Here is a 13,379-nt window from a genome sequence, read left to right as displayed (position 1 = left end):
AGGTTGTAAATTGGCTTAATAATTCTTTGAGATGTACCCCACTTTTTTATCCATATTTTTTCATGTTATTAAAGAAATGTAATAGACTAATCACTAATCCTCATTTCCTTCTAACTCAGTCTCATATGGCACTGTGTCTGGACCTGTTAAGTAGGATTGCTGTCATAAGATTAGATACAAGTATCTCTGTTGTCTAGACATTATATAACTCTCTACCAAGTACTTCAGATCCTTGTTTTAAAGCAACCCCTTAGCCTCTTTAACAAGAAGAGATATAAAATGTTAATGAAAAGTCCCATGCACTTCTTTTCTACAGCTTCTCAGTGTCACCATCTGAATTTGCCAATTTCTACCCCGTTCTCTACATATATAAAATTTTACTCTTGTTTTAAATAAGAGGTGGTTTTCATTGTTTTGCGTGTGATGCCATAACTTTGCGTGTCTCCTTCCTTAAATCTCCCTTCTCATTTGCTATCCACCCTTTGCCTCCACCGACTTCTCTCTCAGTTCAAAATAGTATTTTTACTTTGCAAAGAATGTATTTGCTTGCATTCTCAAACTTGATTAATTCAACATGCAGTTCTTGCTGCCTCTTGCATGCTGGGCTGTGAACTAGATTCTGGAAGTCAAATGTGCAGAGCTGGTCTCTGCTCTCAAGGGGCGTAGAGTCTAATAGGAGAGGTAGACAAATAAGCAAGTATTTACAATGCAGTGGCGTGGCATAAGGGGGAAGTGTAGGGTGACGTAAGAACATGTAGAAATGGGTGTTAAGTAATTTACAGGATAAAATCTGGCTATTGGTATCCACAATTTCTAGGTAGAAATGATGTTCCATACGAAATGTTCTTTGAGATTATGTAAGCATGAAATTTCTTCTTGCTGGGGAAACCAGGGATGTCTTAAAAAGGGGAGGAGGCCAGGCCAACAAGGTTTAGGCAAGTCCCTTTCTCCTCAGTTGACCTCAGTTTTGTTAGACACAAAATAAGAAAGTTTGAATGAGATGACTCTAATGTCTTTTCTAGTTCTAAAACTCTGAGTCTGTAAGTTTTTCTTTTTCAGTTCACTGAAAAATCTAAACAGCCCAAACCTGTTTTGAAATCTATTTCAACAAATGATCCATAAAATAAACACAAAATTCAATTTTTTGGAAAAGTGGTCTGGCTATAGAACTGAGTGGTCCCATAAAATATTAATTTGGTCATAGTGTGGAAATGTGAAATGATCGCTAAATGAGTCAAGGCCTTATCTGTGGCCTTTGGCTCATTTGGTAAGATTACCCATTAGCCATGTAGGCAGTGTAACACGCATGGCCAAGCAGCTCATGGGAGCGTCCTAACAAATGTTAAATAAAAATTATCTTTCTCTAGCCTTAGGAATATATTTCTGTTATTTTCAAAAGAAGACTGAGCTCAGCTTTAAAGTCTCAGTCAACAGGAAAATAATTATATCCATCGCGCTTAAAATCCTGACTCCTATCTGCAAATGTTTTATAATATGTTTTCCTGATACTTTTTATGTCTTTTTGGAAATTTAGAAATAGAATGGGGGCAGGTAGGGGGTGACACCTGGTTGGCTGAGTTGGGAGAACAAGGCAACTTGGGATTTGGGGGGTGTAAGTTCAAGCCCCAGGTTGGGTGTAGAGATAACATAAAAAATAAAACTTCAAAAATTAAAAAAAAAATTTAAAAAAGTAGAATAGGTGTTGGTGGTATCTAAGTTTCACTTAATTTCATCACTCCTGCCCATATGAACTGCTTCTAATACCACTAGGATATGTATATGTAACATTTCCTCTTGAAGATGCAAAAAGTGTTTCTACTTTGTCCCAAGACACTTACTTTTTTTTCTTTCGGTCATTAACTTTGGTTTCATAAGAAATTCCTTCTTCATTTTTTTATTTTATCTCTATCTTGATAATAATAAATTTAATAACTGTTCTTAAAATCTCCGGATGATAATCCATCAGGCTCATTCAGTATTCCTTTAGCTTATCTACCGGAGAGAGAGCACTTTTCTTTTTTGCTCCTTTTAATGAGGCCTTCCTACCATGGCTCTAAATATCAACCAAACATGTTAATCTCTCAGGATCTGGCTATTATTAAAAAATCTCTCAAACATTTCTGAATTTTAAAACATGTGATTATTATAATTCAATCTATTTACTTCCATGTGGACTCAAATGAAAATGAATCTCCTGAAATAGCCACATTTTCTTCATCCCAAATATACATGTGGCATAAAAAAACAAAACAAAACAAAACCCAACTAACTAATTTAAATCTGGAATCTGGGTTTCCATGACACCAAACATCTGGATGAAAAGTGAAAAATTTAGTAGATGTTTTCAAATATCCAAATATCGTGTCATTAAAACAGTTAAATGACTGAATCTTTCCATTTTTATCCGAGTACTTATGCTTCAAATACGTAGAACCATCAGTCCTTTCTAGTAGGAAACATTATAAATTTCAGAAGCAATGCCTCACAGACAGGGATGTATTGAGCACTTATTATGTGGGATTGACTCTTGCTAAGTGCGTTTAATCTTGACCTTTGTCCTCAAATGATTTGCAGTGCAACAAAGGATCTAACACAAGTACACAGATATACATAAAAAACAGTGTGGAGCAAATAAAAACACAAGAGAGAAGGAGAGAAAGCGCTGTGAAATTTTTGGGGAGAGTGACTACTTCTGGCTGGAGAGGATTTTCCAATGGATTCAGTGTTTGGACTGGCCATGATGGCCATACCAGAATCATGGAAATGGAAAGGAATGTTGTGAAATGCACTCTCCTTCGGCAGCTGGGAATTCTACTGAAATAAAATAACCCTAAATTAGCTGGATGATTGCAAAAGTGGTGTCATTTTGCATTATCACAGCCTTTGGTTTCTGTAAGGTTTTTGAGTCTTAGGTATTTTGATTAGTAAATTTCTATCCTTGCCCTTAAGAATTTCAACTTGACACAAGAAACATACTGAAACTTCCTCTCTGTTTGGTCATTTTAAGAAACACCCTAAGAATTCTACCTCATACTTTGCCTTTCTAATTTAAATTTTAAAAAATTCTGGGTTTTATATACATTGCATGCTTAAACCTCTGTCTTCCAAGCTAGGCCATTTTTTAATTTATTGGGATCACAACTCTGATAAACTTTTTAAAAAATCCCAATCCTCAAGATTTTTGTCGTGTTTAATCAGAGTCTGCAGGCATAGATGAAAGCAAAATGGTTCGTTTCTTTTCTCTTCTTCCCTTCCCCCTCCCCCTCCTCCTCCTCCTTCTTTTTCTTCTTCTTCTTCACAACAAATAATCATTTTTAGCTAGAGGGGGTAAAGGAATACACCGGGGAGATTCCAGGTAATCTAAGTTGTGCCAGGTGTATGAGTCAGGACTAATTTATTGGCTCAAGTAACTGGAAGGTAAAAGGAGCTAGTTTTAGGTAAAGCTGTATCCAAGTGCAGAAATAATGTCAGGAATCGATTCTTCATTGGCTCTGCTTTTGTCTGCATGGGCTTCACCCTCAGTCAGGCTTTTCCATTTCGGTGGCAACAATGGCCTCAGCAACTCCAGGCACATATTCTACTGACTGAGTAACCCCTGTGAAAAGAGAATGCTTTTGAATGACAGTCTAACTGACTCCCATTAGCCTAACTTGGGTTTCATTTTCAATGCAGCCGGAATGATTAACTATGTTGATTGACTAAGCCTGGTCCTTTGGCCACCCCTGAACACGTTCCTAAAGTAAAATCAGGGCACTATTACCAAAAGAAAAGGGAAAGATACTTCAGTGAGAAACGTTAATGTTAAAGTGGGAAAAACCGCCACTAAATGTCGAGAGAGCAGGTGGCTATCCCATCTTTTACCACTGCCTGTTTCCATGACGGGGCGTATGTTACTTAAGCCTGTGAGTCTTGGCTTTCCCATCTACATAAGTTGGTTCCAGACCATAGTTCTATCTAAAGACCTTTTTATTCTACGATTTTGTGGTTCTGATCTCAAGAACTCAGGACAGAGATAAGGGGACCTGCAGAAAATGAAGACATTTACAAATAGTAACATAAAGCAAGAGATACATCGTGTTTCCTGTAGAAGTGCTTAGGGTAGAAACAGGAAGTGAGTTTGGCAGTGGAAGAGCGAAGGGTTTGTAGTGCGGCCTGAAGTAGTGATTAGAAGCTCAAGACAATTTGAGAGAGAGAGAGAGAGAATGTGTGTGTGTGTGTGAGAGAGAGAGAATCACTAAGATTCACCATTAACCATCACAAACTTTATTATAATCTCTATAGATATTTCACAACCCATATAAAGCTTTGTTAACCTCTTCATCTTACCTTACAGAGACTGGATTCCAGGCACGGTCTTATTCAAGGTGACAGAACAGCTTGGCTGAGAACTTGTGTCTGGTTTTTTGTTTGGTTGGGGTTTTTTCCCCCCATTTTTCCTACAAATATTTAGAGGTACTCCGATGGAGTTGGGGAGAATTACAAAAGTTTAAAAAACGCGGGGCTTTACTCTCAGAAAGTTAAACTTAATGAAAACAAAATAGATAAATAAGACTTGACAATGAAAGGCTTAAATTATAAATACCAAGTAAATTGCAATACGAATTTAGTGGAAAGGAGATTACCTTCTACTGTGAGGATGTGATGGGTTTTAAATATCTTGTTTCTTGTTTTATGTGAAAATGTTATTTGTTGCATACATTCTAGTCATAGCATAGGATTTTTTGTTTACATAAGGAAAAGATGTTAAATTAATGGCCACTGAATAAATTTGATATTCCAGAAAATGCTCTTGTTTATTCAGGAGTTAAATCTTTAGCACCTCTACTTGTACCCAGTTCAGTAAGCATAGTCCTAGAGAAATAAGGGATATTTACCCAATACAGTTTGTAGTTTTATTTTTTTTAATTTGTATTTTATTTTTTATTTTTTTAAAGATTTTATTTTTAAAAAATATTTTCTTTATTTATTTTGAGAGAGAGAGAAAGGGAGAGCGCACAAGCAGGGGGGAGGGGCAGAGGGAGAGAGAGAAGCAGACTCCCTGCTGAGCAGGGAGCCTGATGTGGGACTCGATCCCAGAACCCTGGGATCATGACCTGAGTCAACTGAGCCACCCAGGCGCCCTACCCAATGCAGTTTTATTGTCCACCTCAGGTAAATTGCCTGCGGGGTTCCATATATGAGTGACATCATCAAAATCTAAGTCACCTGGATGAACTCTACAGAGCAAATAGTGTCTTGGAGGGGATTGAGGAAAGGGAAGCAGTCACCAGAGTGATCAGTTTCCAACTAAGACCCTGCTCAACAAATTCCTTCATTGTTTGTCTTAATGGTTACACTACATCATCACAGAAGTCATTTGGCAAATTGGACATTGTGCTTCAAAGAGCTTGTCTAGTAAGCTTCATAGGCCAGCAAGTGAGTCAAATTCATTGGGTAGGGAAGTAACTTAAGAGGCAGGACTGGTCCTACAGATGTTCTGCTTTTAAAAATTATCTAGTCAGAGGGGCACATGGGTGGCTCAGTCCATTAAGCGTCTGCCTTCGGCTCAGGTCATGAGCCCAGGGCCCTGGGATCGAGTCCCACATTGGGCTCCTTGCTCAGCAGGAGTCTGCTTCCCCCTCTGCCCCTGCTTGTCACTCTCTCTGCTTGTTCTCTCTCTGTGTGTCAAACAAATAAATAAAATCTTTAAAAAAAAATTATTCAGCCAGAGTTACTATAACATAAAAGAATATCTAACTTTATAAAAATGTTAAATTACTGTGGCATTTAAAAAATACAAAGTATATGAATTAATTACAATAAATTATAATTAAAAAAGTAATAGTCCTTGAAACCATTGTTTGAAGCAGTACACAGAGAGACCGTACAGGTATCTATAAACAGAAAGTAAACGCTTCTACCCCATGCCCTACATACATAAACCATTATCAGTGTGTGTTTTTCCAGATGTTTTCTTGCACTACCAGGACAGATCTATACATATATAATTAATCTATTTACGTATCTATTTTACAAAACGTCATAATACATGTTCTACAGTTTGCTTTTTTTCGCTCAACAATATCTGGGAAAAACTTTTTCATGAGAACCTCACATTTTATTAACTATGATTCAGTTGATAAATAGCTTATTTCCAGTTTTTCACCCTTCCAAATACTACCGTTTTCATTTATCCTGTATTTCTAATTCATGAGATGATTAGAAATACTGCTGGAAGTATTCTTAGACATCAGTCCAAGTCCTTTCGACATAGAATTAAATTCATGATAGATCATCTCCAGGTTGGACATTACTGGGGAGGGATTAATCACAAAAGAAGATTATTATTAAGTGGTTTCATCCAAAAACTGTTTCAGTGATGTTTTCCAAGGATATTGTGGCTCCGTTTCCATGTTCTTGATAAACCAGGTTAACCTCAAAAGGAGAGAGGGGGAGAAGGTCTAACTAAGGTTAGTATCTTGAATAAAGATAATATCTTACTTTCAAACGAGTGTTTAGGGAAAAAGGGGGGGGGCAATTAAAAATATTTTCTGTCTACACTGGGTCGTGAGCCATACATGTCTTACTACCTTTTTGAACAGTTGTCAGTTGATATTCAAAGTAAGCGGATCCTTGCGACTCACTTCTCTTCAACAGTGGCTTTAGAACTATTTTGGGATGTGAAAAACTTTGACCTATGCTGGGTCTTTCTTGATGAAGGGGATCATCATCGTCGCTATTATGTTACGGTGTGTGTTCTTAAAAGGAAATCGAGCCACCCCTGGGCCACTGGACCAGAGCGGGTTGGCCCCCAACAGTGAACAGACTAAACTCCAGCTTTAGTCCAAGAATATGGAAACTGACAACAAATTATTGCTTGTGGTCTCCTTCCAGTTTTCAAGTGCAAACATACCAAAGTTTATTTTAAATTTGAGCCAGTCAGACATTTAGTAATATACATCAAAGAAGAAGTGAAGGCTTCCCATGTTTATTATTTCAATATGATGTCTGTTCTAATAAAGTAGAGGAATGCATATGACAGACCATGTAGTAGAAATTCTCTCGTTCTACAGTTAGGCCTTAAATATATACATATATTTGTAAATTAATCCAAAACACATTGCCATGGTTCCAGTTCCTCTGAAAGCTGATTGTTTTCCATCCCTTTTTTAATTTTAGAAATATAGTGGCTGACTGCCAGAACACTTTCAGATCAACAGTCCACTCCATGTATAAAAGGGGCATAGAATCACGAATGTTCAAAAACCACAGAACGTTATTTAAATAAGTTAAAGTTATTATGGTCTTCCCTATTAATTAAAAAAAAAAGCCATCTGTGCAAGGTGAATTTTGGTAAGGTCCCAATTTTTTTAATGATTGTGGATGGAATTTGCAACTGCTCTCATAGTGGAATGAAAGTGCGGCTCAGGGATTCCCAAGCTAAGATGTACTGTTTATGTAATTTTGTGGTCATTTGACTAAATTTCTAATAAAACACTGGAAAGAATTCTGGTTATTTGATCAGAATTTACAGTCCTACTTGAAGGCATTGGCTTTCCACTCACATCAGCTTTCTACACTTCTACTTCCTTAACGTCCTAAACCTTTATTTCATCTAAACCTTCTGTGTGTGTGTGCACGCACGCGCGTGTGCGTCTGCCTCCGTCCCTCTTTTTCTCACACACACACACACACACACACACACCAACACCCATGTCTTGTTAGACCTGCCTTGAGCAAATGCATCCAACAGTGAGCAAGACTGAACACACCAGAGAGAAAACACCATGTAAAGAAACAACACGCTGGATGACGTCACTGATGCGTATCTATGCGCTCTTGCAATGAGTCCTCGTTTTCCTTCTTGTGACTTGAACATTTCCGTTCCATCTTCCGTCATTTCCATATAGGGACAGTAACCTAAGAAACCTAAGGTTTCAAAATCTTAGAGGGACAAAAAGTCAAAAGGTGCACCTCGAATTTGGCAGGAAAATGCTATGACAAGAAGGATCTGGGGATTGTTTTTGGTCATTTTGCCCCAACCACTGTTTTCAGTCAATTAAAATTTGTACCCTCGGCCTTTTCCAGTTTGAAGCCACCCGGGCGTCTGTGATGAGCAATCCTTCTTGTTTGGGCAGTCATTCATTATCTCCATTACCAACAGGAGAATAGAGGACAATTACATTGTTTGGACGAATCCGAGTGCTAGGAGGAGTATTTGTCGTGGCGGCAGAGTACCGCACCTGACAGGCAGCGATTGATGGCCAGGAACGAGTGCGAGTGGCCGAAGCAGCCCTCATAGGATGCAAATTACTGACTGTGGATTCCAATTTATCCTGTTCATTTTTCTTGCCCGTGCTGAAGACCATTAGTGGTTTTTGAAGCAGTGAAGGGGTCATTACTAATGTGGGTAGGCTCGAAGCAGGAGGGGGAAGGAGGGGAAAAGCCTTCTGTAATTACACAGCTTTCAGGAACAGGCTGGAGGCCCTAGCCAAAAAAGTGTCAACACCTCGCAATCAGAAAAATTTATTTTCATTTTATGCTTAACCCATATTAACTCAACATTATCATCTTTCTTTGTTAACATTTGCAGAATATTAAAAGCCTGGCTTCCATATTAATACAAATCTGGTTAACCCCTTTTGCCGTACAGGGGATTTTGTTTAACCTAATGGCATCTGGGTTTGCTAATAAGGAATCGTGCACGTTTTGGATAATGCAGACTATTATAGAAGATGAAATACCTAAAGAATAAAATTTTAGATGATTGAAAAACACGCATTCTCTCCAACTCTGGGGTGATTAGAATGCTCTGGATGGAATATTCTGTTGTTCCTAATGTCACCCTTTAATGACGTTGATGGGACATAATATTAAAGGCTTCCTAGTTTATGAATGACGTTGACATGCCGGATAAAAGTTTACTTTTCTGTTTAAGAAAACCAGTGAATTTAGAGCAGGGACCTCTCTAGAGGCGTGTTTTATAATTATGTACGTGCAACTGCAGTGTCTCTTAAAGTGAGTGCGTGATTCTACAATAACAATCCTTGAATTCAGAATGATGGAGGAAAGCGGTCGGTGATGGGAGGGGGTGGTTCAGTGCAAGTGTTGATGAGCCGTGATGGGAAGTAAAGAACGAAAAAGCACTGAAACCCATGGCTTCGTTTGCTGATTGCCATACCAGAAGGTCAAAAGTAAAATTTCTATATGAAGCCTGGCACGTCATTGACTCCTTTTGATGTGTGGTCATCGTGTGTGACCCATTGTGTTAATGCAGAGCAGTAACCAGTAAACACAAGTGCATCTCCCACTGTCCTTGAAAGGAGTCAACGTAAATACGGCCAGTAAACTCTGTTACAATTGGAGCCGTTGCTGTGGCTTCTAAGAATCGTAGTGATTATGTACTATCTCACTTTCCAAACTTCTGCTGTCAATAACCTCAGATTCACTAGGAAATAACGATTATATTGGCCATCTCACGAAGATGACTTAGGATAAGGGCTTCACGTAGGTTTTCGAGGCAGTAGAGTAAAATGGCCCTGAAACTAGTTCTCTTAGTGTAACTGAAGTGATTGCAGATAACCAAAAATCTGATGCCATCACGAAAGTGCTTTCCAACCCTGACCGGCTGAAGCAATTGAGTAACTGAAAACACTTTGCTTCTTACTGCCGGCCCTCCAACGTGTGGCAGAAACGAGGGGGCTGCTAATGCCGGTTTTTGGATTCTTGTCCCTGCCTCTATTTTTCTACACATGATTAAAACAAAAAAAAAAAAAAAAAAAGCCTCGATTAGGAAAATCAAGCCATAGACTAAAGAAATCACAAACAGTGGTTTCATTCTTAGAAGTAAGTGAGTCTTTCTTAACTTCTGATACATCTTTTAAAACATTTGTTTTTCCATTAGCATCCGTACCCTTCCGAAGAACAGAAGAAACAGTTAGCGCAAGACACAGGACTTACAATCCTCCAAGTAAACAACTGGTGAGTGACCCAAAAATCAATGTCTTTCTCCCATGGCTGAAATAAGATTTCTAAATAACTGTTTTCTCTTTTGTTTCTGAAACCAATGAAATTGAGGAGGGTAACGTCTGTGTTTCTGCCCTGAGGTGTGAAAGTAGTGGGTAGGGGACGAAAAGGTACATGGTGGCTTTAAGATGTGTTCCTCTTTCTCTCCTCCTCTCCACCTCACTTTTCCCATCGCTGATGCTTCCAAATTCTCCAGTTGAACCACACATTCTTGTTCAGGTCATTCGTATTGAAAAGAGTGACTGTGGGCTTTTTTCTGTGTGTGTGTGTGATTGTGTGTGCCGTCCTTGTATGGAGTTATCAGCTCTGGGAAGGTTTCTTTTGTCTAGACTTTGAGGGGTGATGTTGATGCAGGCTTTTTAGCATTTCCTAATAGAAATTTATTTACCCTAATTTTTTTTTTTTAACACAGGGGAAAAAAAGGTTTTCCCATTTTGAGCTTTGCGATGTGACAGATTACTCCTGTGTGGTGCATGGACCATCACCCTTTGTATGTGGCTTAGAGGGTAACTGAGAAAAAGGAGGGGCAGAGGATTAAATAAAATGATCACAGTGGCCAAGAAATGATATAGGAATTACTTATCAAAATACTGGCCCAGGTTTTATCGGCAGCTTAATTTTGTTCAGTACATTCTTGGGGTGATGTTCAGATTAATTGAACTGACAGTTCCCTTTCAAAATTCAGGGAAAGTATTTGCACGGATTTCAGGCCTTATACAAACTTAATTACATGGAACTCCATTTTATCATTCTAATTCCATGTAGCAGAGGTTGTATTTACAAATGAGAAGTCTCTGCCTTTATTCACAGCTTTCCTTAATATATTTATCAAAGCAGGTTCATTTACAAAGTGCCCTATCTGTGGGATACAGGCAGGCAGACATTAACAAAGCTTTTAGGTTTATCAGGCTCGCTGCCTGATGAGCCACCCGAGGGTCAATTGATTTTGTGGTTCTGTGATTCATTTTTTTCTCATTTTTCTAGGATCACAATGAGAGACATGCTTGGAGAATTAGCCAGTTTGTCTGCCTTATCTGTCAGGCAATTTTTTTTTTTCCCAGGGAAGTCAAGCTACTTAAATTGGCCACAGGAACTGCCGTTATCTGACTTTAAAGCACCCTATAGTGTGGATAGCATTTCAATTACACCAGTAACCAAAGCTTAGCTGCAGCCCTTTTCATGCCTAGTGCTGTACAGAAGGTGATGTGCCTACCTACGGAAGCAGAAAATTGAGTTGCCTTGCTTCTGTCAGGGTGATTAATGCAGAAATAAACTGCTAACCTGAAAAGAAAGGCAGAAAGAAAGGATAGACAATACAGACTTGAATTCACTTTAATTTTCTTCTAAAGATTGGAACTATGTACATTGAAAGATACCCTTTAGACCAACAACTTGGGATAAAGGCTATGAGCTCCTGACGGGCATGTGTATGTGATTATATGTTGATACGAGCCTCCTAGTGTAAATACATAGAATATACGTCCACATCTATAGTCCATTTTATGTTCCCCGCACAAGCTACCGGGGGTCTAAAATAGGAAAAATAAATACGCTCTCTGTTAACTGCAGGAAACTTCTTCACCCTGCACGTTATTTGATAACACACTGGTGACCAAACTCAGCCGCTCCATAGTCAGCGGTCCTTCATGCAGTTAATATTGCTTTAGAATCGTCATTTTTGTACACGTGGGGCAAGTTGAGGAAGGTGGTGATGGGCGTGTTTGAGAGAGACGGAGTCTTTATGCGCGGAGATTCGGCATTGACATTTGATGCTCTTCTTGAACGTACTGTCCCATATCATCCTTTCCCTGTACTTTTTGATGTAGTCATTATACTTCAAGAGCGAAGAAGCTGGAGTCCTGCATCTAAACAGGAGCGTTTCTCACAATCAGACACCTGGTGGGAACCTGGAAAGAGCACCCTTATTTTCTGAATTCCACTGAGCCCGGAGGCACGTACGAGGAGTTCTGTCGGTGTGATAGTTTAGGGGTCTCGTTTCTCTATCATTTGAGCCGTATTTGCTGCAGAACGCCCAGGGTTAGGATGTGACAGTCTGTCGCTCGGTAGACTTTCCATAATGTGGCATAAACGTTGACACCTACGTCTCTACAAAATAATTCCATGTTCCTAATTTTCACACTTCCCTCTGAAAAACCCTATAATCCTGCCCCGAGGTCCAATTCTTAGTTAACGGCTACTGTAACTTTGATAATAAGGTGTGACTCATGAGGATAGTATAGCAAATAGCTCGAAAAGACTACCAAGAATTTCATATAGGGATCGAGTGTCTGGGGATTTCACAAAGACGTTTAAACGAGATCACCGGTGACTTCAGTACGTTTCGAAACTGTCTGATGCCTTGATGAAGTCAGCTTCGAAACCGAGAAAGCTATCCAGCCTAATTTCAAAGGCCTTCATAATCACTGTCCTTAAGTGCTAAGTGACGTCTAAGAGACCTGGTAACAGTGGGCTCTAAGCTATTTCTCCAGGCCCTGAGCGCTCTCAGCCAAAAAGCACAGGGATCAGAGGGTAGTTCCCCAAACCTCATTCTGTCAGCTCTCCTTGGAAATAAGACCCACTCCTCTGATTAAGACCAGGATGTTAGGCTTGTGTCCTGTGAGGCTTGTACCCAAAGAGTTAGGAATAGTGTAGAAAGCACACAAATCACAAGATCGTGGATGACTGCTGTTCTAGTTGGGTTTCTCATGTACTTCTTGAAATACAAAGGCCAAGCAAGGTCAGGGTGGTTCAGTAGCGCTGTAACATCACGTCCACATCCAGAGTAACAAGCAGTAGAGCCCGGCTCCACGCACCTGACAAGAGCAAGAAGCAGTAAAAACAGACCTGTTAAGAGCAGTAGGCAATTTTAGAACAAATAAGCAAAAAGGAAGTTTAGGAGATAATTAAGGGAATTACAGATCGTTTTATCCTAGCAGTCAGGGTTAGGAATAATCGTAATGGGCTTTGCCAGTGTATTTACACTAGGGAGGATGCAAACAGTGGTGATACAACCAAATCAAATGTGATTGCAGGAAAAGAGTGGAGTTTATGACACGGAGTCATTTTTTCTTCCAGTTAGCCCTCAGAAGCACCGAAAGAATCAGTCATCTAATTAAGACTTCTTTTTTTTTAAACCATGGTAACCAGCTCTTCAATGTTTGTGCTTCACCGCTAAGCTAATCACAAGTGGCAAGACTGGTTTTCTCTGCTGGTTAGAATGACCAGTGTACATGCATTAGAGAAAAACAGCAGAGAAATGCATGTCCTCCAGCTGAATAACCTCCTCATGGTGGAGAAGCAAACGCGGTGTGATTTGACTGGATAGTGATTCAAGCTCGAATGGTAATATGGCTGGTGGGGAAGCGCTCAGGCTC

General features: G+C 39.4%; 1 protein-coding gene across 7 annotated transcripts in view; it reads left to right on the top strand.

Moving 5' to 3' along the window:
- The window catches only part of MEIS2 (Meis homeobox 2), a 203,340-nt gene that overhangs the window by 133,916 nt on the left and 56,045 nt on the right, over positions 1-13,379 (top strand). For all 7 annotated transcript variants that reach the window (XM_045815996.2, XM_045816003.2, XM_087859294.1 and 4 more), the window contains exon 9: positions 9,884-9,960. In XM_045815996.2, coding sequence (XP_045671952.1) covers positions 9,884-9,960 — 77 coding nt within the window. The remainder of the gene's footprint in view (positions 1-9,883; positions 9,961-13,379) is intronic.

This window comes from Ursus americanus, chromosome 36, assembly GCF_024610735.1.
Source record: "Ursus americanus isolate L20-20 chromosome 36, mUrsAme1.1.p, whole genome shotgun sequence".
Lineage (NCBI taxonomy): Eukaryota > Metazoa > Chordata > Mammalia > Carnivora > Ursidae > Ursus > Ursus americanus.
This window is presented reverse-complemented; position numbering and strand designations above follow the sequence as displayed.